Raw genomic sequence first — 13,257 nt, forward strand, 5'->3', positions numbered from 1 at the left:
GTTTTTTTATTTGCATAGTGGAATCTCTTTTTCAGTCCTTTCTGAGATGCAGAATATTGAGATCCTTTAGATTGTAAGCCCTCACGGGCAGGGCCCTCCTTACCGTCTTGAATTGTATTGCAACTATAATGTCTTCCTTTATATTGTAAAGCGCTGCGCAAACTGTTGGTGCTATAAAAATCCTGAATAATAATGTCATTTTTCATGTGTAATTTTTTTTTTCCTTATTTGCATAGTGGAATCTCTCATTCAGTCCTTGCTGAGATGCAGACTATTGAGCAGGAAGCTCCAAGGAACTCCAAACCCAAAAAGATTTACCAAGAGGAGGAGCCAGATGACTTCTTCTCCAGTTCCTCGCGGTCTCGGTGAGACACGATTTATTATTCTTGTCTGCCAGTTCTTTAGGGCGATGCTTGTATACTATGTATACTACAACATGGGGTATTCTAAAGCTCTAAAAGTCACTGGCTTTCATAAATTATTAGTCTGAGCGAGATCACCACTGGCAGAGGAAATCAAAGCATTAAGGTGTTTGATGTTGTTGGTTTTTTTTTTCTAGTATAATTTACTGCTCTATGATGTTTTACAGAACAGTAAAATGGTATGTAAGGCCAAACTTTTTTTTTTTTAGTAAAGTGTTACTGGGGAGGGTTAGAACCCCTATCGGGTTTTTATTGCTGTCTGTGTGCTGAGGAGATTCATCCTCTCTATTTTCCCTGTTGACCATTGCCTCCAGTATGGCAAATGGTGGCAAATCTGACATTTTTGGGCTGTCGCAGAAACAAGAGTTAAGGTGACATTTTCTAAACGGTACACCTGGTACATTGATGAATGAGAGATTTCATCTCGCTTTGGAGAGATTTTCTTGCTTCCAGTTGTGTGCCTCTTACAGGAAGTGAAGGAAAATCTCCCTGACAGATCTAAGATGGCAAAAAAAAATTAGAGGGATCTTAACCATTCCCTGCTCTATCCAAAACAGAAACAAGTTTTGGCCTTGCCTACACTTTACAAGTGGAGTCTAAAAGTGACCTTGCTCTTTGCTGCTTGTCTGTGCAGATACCGGGAGGACTCGCTGGACCCTGTCAGTTCTTCTTTTATGAAGTGGGATGAGAAGTCGGATGATTTTTGGAAGAAAGATACGTCCAGCGCTGATTTCGATATAACATTTAGTTCCAAATCTGCAATCCGCTATGATGACAGGTACAAAAATCTTCTCGTCGCCAACAGTCGCAGTTGGGATGTTACAATGTGAACGAAAAAAGAGTGACAGGGAAACATATATTACACAGATAAAGGTGCTAGCGAAAGGTCCACAAGGATGGTTCTCTCACTATTGATCCTGCACTGTCCCCCACAGTTCCTCTTTTTGGCCACAAGATGTCCTCATTTCCCTGGTCTAAATGACACCAAGCGTCACTTAAAGTGACATTAAACCCTCAGATTTTTTAACATATACTGTAATGTGCGCCTTACTGTAATCCATGGTTGTTTCCCTTCTCTTTGCTGCTCTTCCTTTTAAATCTGTATCTGTTCTCATGCTGGGCAGAACTTCTGTTTTGCAGCAGACTGCCTTGTCTCAGGAATGGATACACTGTGTCTGTGTATACGTTTCTATAGACTTGTAACCTGAGCCAGCACTACAGGAAGAGGCACTCAGCTGAAAAGGGAAGTTCTTCCCAAGCATGAGAAGACATGAGGATTTAAAAGGAAGAGCAGCAAAGAGAAGGGAAACAACCATGGATTACAGTATGGCGCACATTACAGTATTGGTTTATGTTAAAAAATCTGAGGTTTTAATGTCACTTTAACCTGCATAACTGTGGACTCTATTGTAAATGCAGGCCATCATGGCCCTGCCCCTGAGGGGTGCCACCATGGCACTGTTCAGTTACAGGGTACTGGTACAGAGTGATGCTGATGTCTGCATCTAAAAGGACTGCTCAGTCCGGAGAAGAGGCGAAGATAAAGAGCATCAAGTGACCAGCCTAAAGACTATGGAAAAGGTAAGTATTAAAACAAAAACTGCATAAGCTACTGGCAGTGGTGCCACAAGGAGAGGGGGTTGATTAGGGTGGGGAGCCTGGAGACAGGCTTTAAAGGTAAATCCAAGGCAGCTATAAAAAGACACAAAGCATTCAATGTATTTTTTTTTTTAAATGCAGTTAGTTTAAGTACCGGGATTTGACCAGGTAGCAGCCTCTTGCACTCTGGGAGACTGGGAGACAGAGGGTTAGTATTGGCATCCAGGATCAGGTTAGCTGCATGCAAAAATATGCTGATAGGGAACATGGTGATAGGAGTGGAGAGCAGAGGGATGTTCATTTATTGTCCAGTAGGAAGGCTGGGGGTGAAGAAAGGACACTATGTACATCTCAGAAATACAAATCCCTTGCATGTAGTTCATTTGTTTAGCTGTTTGTCTGGAAAATCTGACACGTGTACTCATAACAGAGTTGTTCTTTTGTGTGGAGTAGCAATTTAAGTTTGTGGTTCCCTTTGTGTCTCAGACCCGCCACTCGCCGTAAGCACGACATAGAACCGGTCCCCGTTACAGACGACGCTCAGAAGAAGTTTGGAAACGCCAAGTCCATCTCCTCTGACATGTACTTCGGAAAGCAAGACAATGCCGATGTGAGTAAATGGTGTCCGCGCCCTGAGGGGATCATTTCGTACGCAAATGGAATTGAACTGGTTACAAATCTGTGCAATTCAAGGAAGGGTATTCTGTAGGGATGCATTGATACCGTTTTTTCGGTATTGAGTACCGATACTTCTGGTACTTGCCGATACCGTAATTCCCATTCAGGAAGCCAGGTGGCGTGAAATGACACACCACCCGGCTTCCCGATTAGCAGGGAAACCATCTCCATGCTTCTCATCCCCATGTAGCCGGCTTTCTGGCCAAATCAGGAAGCCAGGCGCAGTGTAATGACGCGGCGCCCGGCTTCCTGACTGGCCAGGAAGCCGGCTCCATGCTCCCCCCTCATGAGGTGACGAGGTAGCATGAAGCCGGCTTCCCGGTCAATCAGAAAACCGGGTGCCACGTCATTACACAGCTCCCGGCTTCCTGATTGGTCAGCTTACGACCAATCAGGAAGCTGGGCAGTGAGTCATTACACGCTGCCCAGCTTCCCGATTGGCCGGGAAGCCGGCTCCATGCTCCCTCGTCATAAGTGTTGTGATGTCATCACCAGGCTTATAAAAGGAGGTCTGTTGCTACTGCATGGCCCCAGAACTACACCTACCAAGAGCCCTTACCCTACACACAGTTTTTGGGCAGGTTCTTGAGAGTCAAAGCAGCTGGGAAAGAAATGAATGTATGCATGTGTAGAGAGGATAGTTGGAGTTCTGTAGTCCATCAGGCCGGGCTAATAACATTGCTTGGGATTTCGGTGCGAAAGTGGCACTGTGGTGTTAAAACAAATAGGGAGTTAGAACACTGGATTTCTGACCCAACGGGTATTTTTTTTTTTGTACTTGCAAGGATTTAAAGGGATAAAACATGGGGAAATGTACATGTACTGAATCTTTATTTTTTAAAATCTATTTTGCCCTGATATTTACAATATGACAGAAGGGGGGAACTGGCTGCATTTAGAAACCTTGCCAGTGACCGAGCACAGAGCTACACTTTTAGGCAGATTACTTCCATGCCTGGCCACTAGAGGGCACTCCATTTGTAGGATTTGCAGCACAGCTATGGTTTCAAAGTTGTATACTAGCTTTTCCAAACTTTCTGAAAGTAGACCTGTATTTATGGGTCACTGGTTCATAAAAGTACCACTGTGAGCATTTTACGTGTCTCTCTCCTTTTTTTTTTTTTTAATGTGGAATGGAAACTGTTTGCATACACCTTCTGAACACATTTAATAACTTTTTGTCATCGGCAAGCTTGATAAAGGAAGACTTTCACTGCATCAGTCTTGTTTCCCTTTTTAGATGTGTGTTGCCTGCACTACAGCATTACGTTTGAGCATTTTGTTTGACATTTTTGACTATAAATCCACTTGAATTAAAATATTCACCTCCAAATTATAATTCAAGTCTTAAGAAACCGAATCGTCCATGTCTGTACAAGCTTTTTCCAGGTGTAAGGGTTCAATTCCATTGTGTGCTCTCAACCTTGTGACAACAGTTTGGGGAAGGTCCTTTTCTGTTCCAGCTTGACTGCGGCCTGTGAAAGGCCAGCTCCATAAAGACATGGCTTGACCAGTCTGGTGTGGAGGAACTCAAGTGACCTGCCCAGAGCCCGAACCTTAACCCTACTGAGCACTGGTGAGTGATGATTAGGAACTCTGATGGAGAGTCAGGTCTTCTCTCACAACATTGCTACCCCACACCTTGGCTGAATGGGCACACATTCCTACAGACACACTCCAAAATCATGTGGAAAGCTTTTCCAGAAGAGTGGAGACTGTTAAAACCTCAAACCAGGGAGGGGGAGGGCAACTCCATATTGGTTCCCAATTGCTTTGGAATTGATTGCCCAACAAGCTTATCTAGGTGAGATGGTCAGGTGCTCACAAACTTTTATGCATATAGTGTATCATTATAAGAGATAAGAGATACCGGGAAGGCTTTGCCCACCTGGTTGAGTTCTTGCAGTTGGTTGCCTTTTGTGAAATAAAGATTAGGTATTTGTCTTCATCTGCAGAGCGATGTCAATCATTTTTCGAGCCTGCAGTACAGGGAGCCAGCCACGAGTTCACAATCAACATCAGTACCTGACCTCACAAATGCTCTTATGGCTGAATGGGCACAAATTCCCAGAGACACTTCAAAATCTTGTGGGAAGCCATCCCAGAAGAATGGATGCTGTAATAGATGCAAGGAGGGAGGGTGGCAATTCAATATAAATAGCCCTGGTTATGGAATGGGATGTGCAGCAACCTTGTTTTGGTGAGGTGGGTGTCCACAAACTATTGGCCATATAAGTTTTTATTTTTTTATTTTTTTTTGTTTTAAACCATTTTTTTAAATTTTTGTAAAATTTGTCAGCAGTTTCAATCCCAAACCCTTTGTTCGGTTCCTCATCAATGACCAGTACACGAGAGTTGGCAGGAGCTGAAGATTTTATAAAGAAACAAACTTGAGACAGATTTCGGCCTTAGCTATAAACAACTGTTTCTTTCTCAAGCCCATAAACATGCCATAAAGTCTTCTGGGAGTGATATACAGTAATTGTAAAACATTCCTTTTGTAGATTAACATTTAGTTAAAACCCGACTCCAGGTGCAATAACCTTACTAGTGGTAAAGCAGTTGAATATTGCTTTGCTTCAAAAGCAATCTCCCGTCATGCAGGATTTTTTTTTTTCTCTACATCTGGCACAGGTGAGAGGAGACGCTCTCACCTTCTCCATTAAGGCCCCCCTTCCCCCATCACCCATTTCTCCGTCACAGCTGGTGCTGAAATCCCTTGTCAGATGGTGTTGAACTCTTGGAGTGGAAATGGCCATGTAACAGTGCTCAAACTTGGCCATTGACTGCTAGGCCCGGGCACTGCTATAGGGGAGGAGGTCATATGCTCCCCCATACCCTGGACTGCTACATCAGACATAATGTCAAGCTGTCCTGGGGCTTATTATCAGACGGAGAAACCATTTGCATATTCTGCTACTTCATAGGCAAGAACGGACCTAGTGATTCCCAGCTACACACATTTTATGTAGGTGCGTGTGAGGGCTAGACCAGGATATTCACAAAATGATCGCCTTCATGGCTCAGGGTTCACATACTGTGTATTGAAAAGTCAAAAGTAGTAAAATGGTAAGCACAAATGTCTTTATTTTATATATTCAGTATGTGATTTAGAGCATGACATGACATTACACAGTTAATTTCCATGGCTTGGGTTTGTTTCTCTTGATATATTAGTAATGGGGATAGTTTTAATGGGAATGGGGATTGTTTTATTGCTCAGAAACATTTAACTTGTGCTTCTCTTTCAGTATGAGACCAGAGCTCGGCTGGAGAGACTCTCTGGAAATGCTTCCATCAGCTCTGCTGACTTGTTTGATGAGCAGAAAAAACAGCCTGGAGGTAAGGGGGGGCCATTTTGTTCCGTTTCATAAATGGGCACCCTGCACACAACATTGCTTGCTTTAAAAAGGATACATAATTAAGTGTATTATATATCCTGGCATTGTTGCATTTGGTCACCTATATGCACTATGTTTAAATCGACTCTTTGACTAGGGTACGGATACTCGAGTATTTGCATATTCTTAGCATTGTTGCATTGTGTCACCTGTGTGTAGCATGTGTAAAGTAGGGATGCACCGATACCGAGTATTTGGACGAGTACTAGCCCAAATGCTCTGATACTGGAAGTTCCAGTATCGGAATAAGTATCGGGAAGCAGAGTGGTGAGTCATTACACGCCGCCTGGCTTCCTGATTGGCCAGGAAGCCGTCTCCATTCTCCCTTGTCACCAAGGAGCATGGATCAGGCTTCCCAGCCAATCAGGAAGACAGGCAGTGTGTGTAAAGACTCGCCACCCACCTGCCTGATTGATTGGTCGGAAGCTGGCCAATCGGGAAGCTTGGAGGCGAATCATTACCCGCCCTACGACTTCCTGCTTGGCCAGAAAGCTGGCGCCATGCTTCCTCGTCACCTAATGACGAGGGAGCATAGAGCCAGTTTCCCAACTGATCAGGAAGTCGGGCGGCATGTAATGACTCTCCACCCGGCTTTTTGATTGGCCAGAAAGCTGGCTCCATGCTTCCTCGTCACCTGGTGATGATGAGAGAGCATGGAGATGGCTTCCTGGCTAATCAGGAAGCCGGGCGTTGAGTCATTACAGGTGGCCCAGCCTCCTTAATGGGACTTCCGGTATCGGTGAGTACTGAAAAATATCGGTACTCGAGATTATGGAGTATGGAGATTTAAGTATCTGCATTATTCTTAAGCAGCAAATGTAGCTTTATAACAAGCCCTCGCTGACCGATATAGCTACATGGTCTGTGGAGCAGTTAGTCCTGAATGTTCACAGCAGAAGTATTGAGGTCCTTCTGTCAGCAGCTCAGCTTCCCCTCCCACATTCCACTGTGCCTGCAACTGCAGAGATCCTCGAGGGCTTATTTTAAAGCTAATTTACTGCTTATTAAGAATATGTAAATACTTGAATATTCTGGTCACATGTTCACTTTAAGTGCAATGCTCAATGTTGGGTAACCATTTTCCCACAGAACCACTTATGTCATTGGAGGATGCCGGCAAGGCTTTCCCCAAGGTCCATTGATCTAGGATGTCTTGTGCTGTCGTTGGTTACAAAATTCTTGACAATTAATGTAACATTCATCTTGTGTCTGTGACCAGCTTAAAGTGAACCTGTCAGCCATTTAATACTCAAGTCCTGCTTAAGAGCAGACACTTCAGGATGCCTGCCATTTCCTTTGTTAGCCAGACTATTCTCCTCCTGTGTGCCATTCAAACTCTGGTTTAAGTGGCCTGACTTCAACCCACAAAGTACCAGAGATACACTCTCATTGGGGGCTGTGTTGACGGTTGGCAGGTCTTGGTAGTTCCACTTTGTTAGTAGGGTTTGATGTCTCCTTCAGGACTTTCAGAGACGCAGATGAAGGTGGCTTTTTTCACTTGCATTGTGTTGGCTTCTCTTCTGAAGCACTTTAAAAGTTTCAAATGGCTGAGATGATTTTAAGAAAAGCGCTGTGTCCAGTTTGTGACCCTTAGGCATCTGTTTGCACTTGAGCAGCTCTTCACTGTATATGTCAATGTGCATGCAAAAGCAGTTCCTTGAGTCATGAGTAAGTCCGAGTAGCCAGAAGTACCCAGGAGCATAGTGTGCTTGACTCACTCCTCAGACTTGTGTACATTGGCTCTTAACACGAAGAGTCACTTTGTGACCTTTGACAATATGGATTCTTCAAGTTTAAAGTGAACATCCCTTGTCGCTGATACTGTCCTAGCTGTGAACTCTATTTATGACACAGATTGGTTTAGTGAGATCTTGTTGTAATAATATTTGGTTTTGTCCCATTTCCAGCAAATTACAGCCTGTCCAATGTTTTGCCTTCTGGGCCAGATATGGCGAATCTTAAGCAAGGTGTGAAATCGGTGGCGGGGAGGCTTTCTGTACTAGCCAACGGTGTGATGACAACCATTCAGGTTTGAGTGTTTAAAACCTCTTTTTGTAGGATATTGTTACCAAGTACTATGTGCCCCTCTTCTTGGCATAAAGGCAACTACTGTATATTGTCTAATGAGAAGAGATGAGAAACTTGCTGGACATCTTGGAGGTAAATTATACTATATGGAAGTTTGTGCGTACTTTACCTCCTGGGTACATCATAAATCTTCCTTTTTATTTGAGCTGGCTTAGTGTAAGTGTCCAACAAGCAGAAGTATCCAGCTGGGAAAAACAAATTGATCCAGAACTGAATACCGCAGGAGGAAGTTGGAAAGCTGAGGTGTATGTGTTTTAGGATGACATTTACAAACCTGTTAATTATTCACCTGTGTATCTAAAAAAAAAAAAAAACCCAAAATCCAACACATCCTGAAATCTGTAATTTATCACAGTCTTTGGCACTATTAAGTATACAGTAAATTGTGTGCAGCTTGTGTTCGGCAGCTAATCTAATCTACAACAGGAAGTGTCACCACCATTAGGGACAATCCCACCATTTCTCACTTGCATCAATATGCTTAGTTGTTCTCAAATATCAGGCCTCCATATTAGGCCTCCATATTATCAAATTGGAAATCTGCAGCAGATGGAAGATGTAGCATATAGGTTTGGAAAAGTAAGGCTTGTTCGCACCTAATCCATGCATCTGGTGCATGCACTATTTTTTGCGATTCCCACCGCTGGCATTGCTGTGCCACGTATTCTGATGCGGGAGGCGTGGCTGCGGTGACATTGACTCGAATGGCACCACCACGTCCCCTCCCGCCCCAGAACGCAGGGAGGCCTAATAATGCGATCAGCCACTAACCGTGCTGGAACACACTGATTGTGGTGTGAACAAGCCCTTGAGTAACGGCTAATGAAAGCATAATAAATTGTGTAACTTCAAAACTCTTTTTCTCTCCCGTTCATACTCCTCCTCATTAGCAGGTGTTCTTGAGGCAGAGGCCTTCACAGGAGGGTCTGGATGGTCCTGAGGGGTCTGACACGTGGCCGTGCAGCGTCGTTGGTCGCTGGAGGAGCTCCGTCTGTTGACAACTGTGTTGGGACTTCGGGCGATTCGCTCTTTATCTCCTTCGTTGGTCGGCCCGGCTTCAGGGTCAGGCAGTTTGGGTCCGGCCGGACGACGCCACCGGGCTGGCATACTTTAACCCCCAGGTCGGGAGGTGTTCAGGTTTCTCTCCTGGGGATTACATCCCGGGGGTGGGCAATTTGGCTGGTCAACTACCTCCGTCGAGGGTCGGTGGACCCGGGAGAGTGGTCACTGCACCCGGGAGTTTTCAGCAGCTCTGTCTTCGCTGGGGGTCGCTGGAGGTGGATCTTCTGGCGTCTCGGTTCAACCGGGAGGTGGACCGCTTTGTGGCCTGGGCCCTGGATCCCTGGGCGGAGGCGGTAGTTGTCCTGGTGGCTCCGTGGGGTCATTACGGGCTGCTTTATGCCTTGCCTACGGGCTGCTTTATGCTTTGCCTCCACTGTATCTGTTGCCTCGGCTTCTGCGACGCATCGCGGCCGAGAACGTCACCGTCCTCCTCGTGGCCCCGGACTGACCTCGGAGGGTGTGGTGCACGACTGTGGTTCACCTGGTGGTGGACGCCCCGTGGCGGCTGCCCCTGTGTCCAGATCTTCTGTCCCAGGGGCCTGTGTTACTCTTCTTTACAGTCGCTGGGTTTGAGGGCGTGGCTGTTGAGGGCCAGGTCCTGAAGGACTGGGGGTATGTCTGCTGCGGTCATTTCCACTATGCTCGGGGAGCACAATGCGTTTTTAGGAACGCTTCTCATCGCACTTGGAGGGCCTATTTTGCCTGGTGTGAGGCTGGGGCCCTGTCCCCGCGTTTATTCTCCGTCAGCCGAATTTTTTGCAGCGTGGGGTGGCTCAGTGGCTTGCTTTTGAGCACTGTGAAGGGCCGATTCTCTGCCTTGGCGGTGTTTTTCCGGCGTTCCTTGGCGTCTACTGCTCTGGTTTGCACTTTTGTTCAGGGGCCCCGCGCTTTGCACCCCCTGTCCGCTCGCCTTTGGCTTCGTGGGACCTGAATCTTGTGTTTTCAGTGTTGCAGGAATCTCTGTCTTGAACCGCTTCGGGAGATTCTGCTTATGTCCTTGGTCACAGAAAGTGACCCTTTTGGAGGCCTTCACCGTTCGGCGGCTGTCTACATTGGCTGCAAGTCCCCATTGCTGGTCTTGCATGGGGACGAGGAGGTTCTCCGTCCTCGGCCGGCATTCCTGCCGGTGGTTTTGTCGGTTTTCCGTCTGAGTGAGGACATTGTCTTACCTTCCCTGTGTCCGCTGCTGGTCCATAGGAAGGAGTGGGCGCTCCTCTGTCTGGATGTGGTTCGCGCTCTCCATGTTTATTTGGGTGCTGCGGCTTCTTTCTGCAAGGCCGGCTCTCTGTTCGTGCTCACGGTGGGCCCTCGTAAGGTCCGGGCCGCATTGGCGGCTACCATCTCTAGGTGGATTCGTACTGTTGTGGTTCAGGCGTACGTCGTTAGGGGGCGTGAGCCTCCTTTTTTCCTGTCACTGCCCATTATACTAGGGCTGTTGGGGTTTCCTGGGCTTTCCGCCATAGGGCCTCTGTTTCTCAGGTTTGTAAGGCCGCTACTTGGTCTTCTGTTCACACCTTTTTGTTACGTTGTACGAGGTGGATGTTTTGGCATCGGCGGATGCTGGTTTGGGGCGCAAAGTGTTGCAGGCGACTCTTTGAGGTGTCTTTTGGGTGTTTGGTTGTTGTTGCCCATCCCTCAATGTGTACTGCTTGGTGACGTCCCTACCTTTCAGGATCTACGATCTGTTGCCTGTGTCCTTCAATGAACGGGAGAGAAACTAGGATTTTTGTACTCACCGTAAAAAACCTTTTCTCTCCGTTCATTGAAGGACACAGGCCCCGCCCTCTTTATGGGGTGTACACTCCTAACTGCTTGTTACTAAACTGGAGACTTGTCAGCAGGTGGGGGGTTTGGCCACCGGCAGGGGCCGCCCCTAGGCTGTAATTGGTCTTTAGTTTTGTGCCTAGCGTCCTTCTCCTGCAGGTGGCGATATTACCCTACCTTTCAGGATCTCCGATCTGTTGCCCTGTGTCCTTCAATGAACGGAGAGAAAAGGATTTTACGGTGAGTACAAAAATCCTATTTTTTTTTTTCTTTTTCCCCCCCTCGACTATTGAAGGACACAGGATGTTTTCCCCCTTTGGGTTTTACTGACGCCTACAGGAGGTTTGGACTATAGGCAAATAAAACTAGGGATGCACCGATATTTGGGCGAGTACTTGTACTCGTCCAAATGCACCTTTGCCAAGCCTGATACTTCCGGTATCAGGAAGCCGAGCAGCAAGTCATTACATGCTACCCGGCTTCCGGATTAGTCTGGAAGCTGGCCAATCAGGAAGCCGGGCACTGTGTAATGACGCGCCTCCATGCTTCCTCGTCGCCTCATGATGAGTGAGCATGGAGCTAACTTCCCGGCCAATCAGGAAGCTGGGCACCGCGTCATTACACTGCGGCTGGCTTCCTGATCGGCCAGAGAGCTGCCTCCATGCTTTCTCGCCACCTAGTGACGGGAAGCAAGGGGACAGCTTCCCTGCTAATCGGGAAGCCGGGTGGCGAGTCAATATACGCCGCCTGGCTTCCTTAATGGGACTTCCGGTATCTGCGAGTACAGAAAAAAAAAAATATCGGTACTCGATACCGAAAAACCGGTATCGGGGCATCCCTAAAAAAAAAAAAAAACTATAGGCCAACCCAGGATAACCCTTCCTACTACCAGCATGTCTGGTGTCCTTGGGGGCAGGATGTTACCTTTTCTTCAGCTCTACTGCGTAAAAGACTAACCTAATTTTGCTAAATTAAATCAAGACTCTTCTCTCCACTGCTGCTATAGCTGGTTTAACCGATTGCAGCCATCTGTCGTCAAGGTTTTTAACTAGCATGTAAAGCCAAAACGTAATTTTTTTTTAACCCTAATTCAGACATTCTAAAACGAATTTATCCAAACAAAAGGTGTGTAAAGTCTTAGTTTTGGGGGGGGTTTCTTTAAAAAAATAGAGCTACACACTTAAGTAGAAAAGCCTGCACCCAGTCAGCATGCTGCAGAGAAGGACCTTTTGACCTCTGTGTGGAAGCAGTGGTCTCTCCGCAGAGGACCGACATGCCCCTGAAGAGCCAGAGCTCTCCAATTAGGAGAGAGCATGAGCTTATTGCAGAGCTTATAGCTCTGACTCTGTGGGGGGGGGGGGGGACCTCTGCAGAAAGAGCAAGGGTCCCACATTGCAAGGGACAGACACGTCTACTTGGGCTGTGGCTTTTTTGGGGTTCTGTCTCATTTGAGAGATTTACCTGTGTTTTTATCCCAGAGCTCTTTGAACAGCAGGAAGCATGAGCTTTGGTGATTGCAGATCTATATGTCGAGGGCGGGGTGTCACTTCTCTGCAGGAAGACCAATGTTTCCCGTAAAGAGCAAGGGTCCCTCTCTGCAGCATGCTGGCAGGGGACAGGCTGTTCTACTGAGGCGGTATCTGTTATCTAAAGAAAATGAACTGTAGTACTTTGCAGGCCTTTTTTTATATTTTCTTGCACCTAGAATTTATTCATTTTGCTGATTTAAACTGAAAGTTCAGTTTGTCTTTAATGATCTGCTATTAAATGTCAGTTATTGATTTATTTTCAGGACCGGTATGGCTCTTAATGGCATAAATGACCACTGTGGGCATGAAGACTGGATACTGGCATAACGTACAAGGAAGCCAGGATTCTGTCATTTCCCTCCAGGTTAAAGGGAAACTCCATGGATTTATTGTGCCTTTTTATATTGGATTTGTGCAACACAAAGATGCTGCAGTCTGTTCCCTTTGTCTTATGGATTTTTGGGTTTATAGTTTTCACCAGCATCAAGGGAGACTGACATCTTATTTGAAGGCCTCTACTCTACTACTACAGGGCTTTCAGCTCCGTGTACAGAGGACTGTGACTTGATGGCAAAATATAGTCTGGACTGTTCTAGCTTAAACTTTATTGTATAATATTATAGGCCACTTCGGATGTCCGGCCTATAAAAATGTACACCAAAGAATAGAACACTTTTCCGCTTTAAAGTCTGCTTGACCGAATATCCTTTACAC

At 46.2% G+C, this 13,257-nt stretch overlaps 1 protein-coding gene across 1 annotated transcript in view; it reads left to right on the forward strand.

The window, feature by feature from the left end:
• Window positions 1–12,880, forward strand: part of ARFGAP3 (ADP ribosylation factor GTPase activating protein 3) — a 37,705-nt gene extending 24,825 nt beyond the window's left edge. Inside the window, exons 11-17 of the mRNA XM_018576435.1 lie at window positions 237–365; window positions 1,057–1,200; window positions 2,508–2,631; window positions 5,951–6,041; window positions 6,260–6,262; window positions 8,008–8,129; window positions 12,807–12,880. Coding sequence (XP_018431937.1) covers window positions 237–365; window positions 1,057–1,200; window positions 2,508–2,631; window positions 5,951–6,041; window positions 6,260–6,262; window positions 8,008–8,129; window positions 12,807–12,824 — 631 coding nt within the window. The 3' untranslated portion in view covers window positions 12,825–12,880. The remainder of the gene's footprint in view (window positions 1–236; window positions 366–1,056; window positions 1,201–2,507; window positions 2,632–5,950; window positions 6,042–6,259; window positions 6,263–8,007; window positions 8,130–12,806) is intronic.
• Window positions 12,881–13,257: the final 377 nt, after the last annotated feature.

This window comes from Nanorana parkeri, unplaced genomic scaffold, assembly GCF_000935625.1.
Source record: "Nanorana parkeri isolate BGI_ZX_2015 unplaced genomic scaffold, ASM93562v1 scaffold67, whole genome shotgun sequence".
NCBI lineage: Eukaryota > Metazoa > Chordata > Amphibia > Anura > Dicroglossidae > Nanorana > Nanorana parkeri.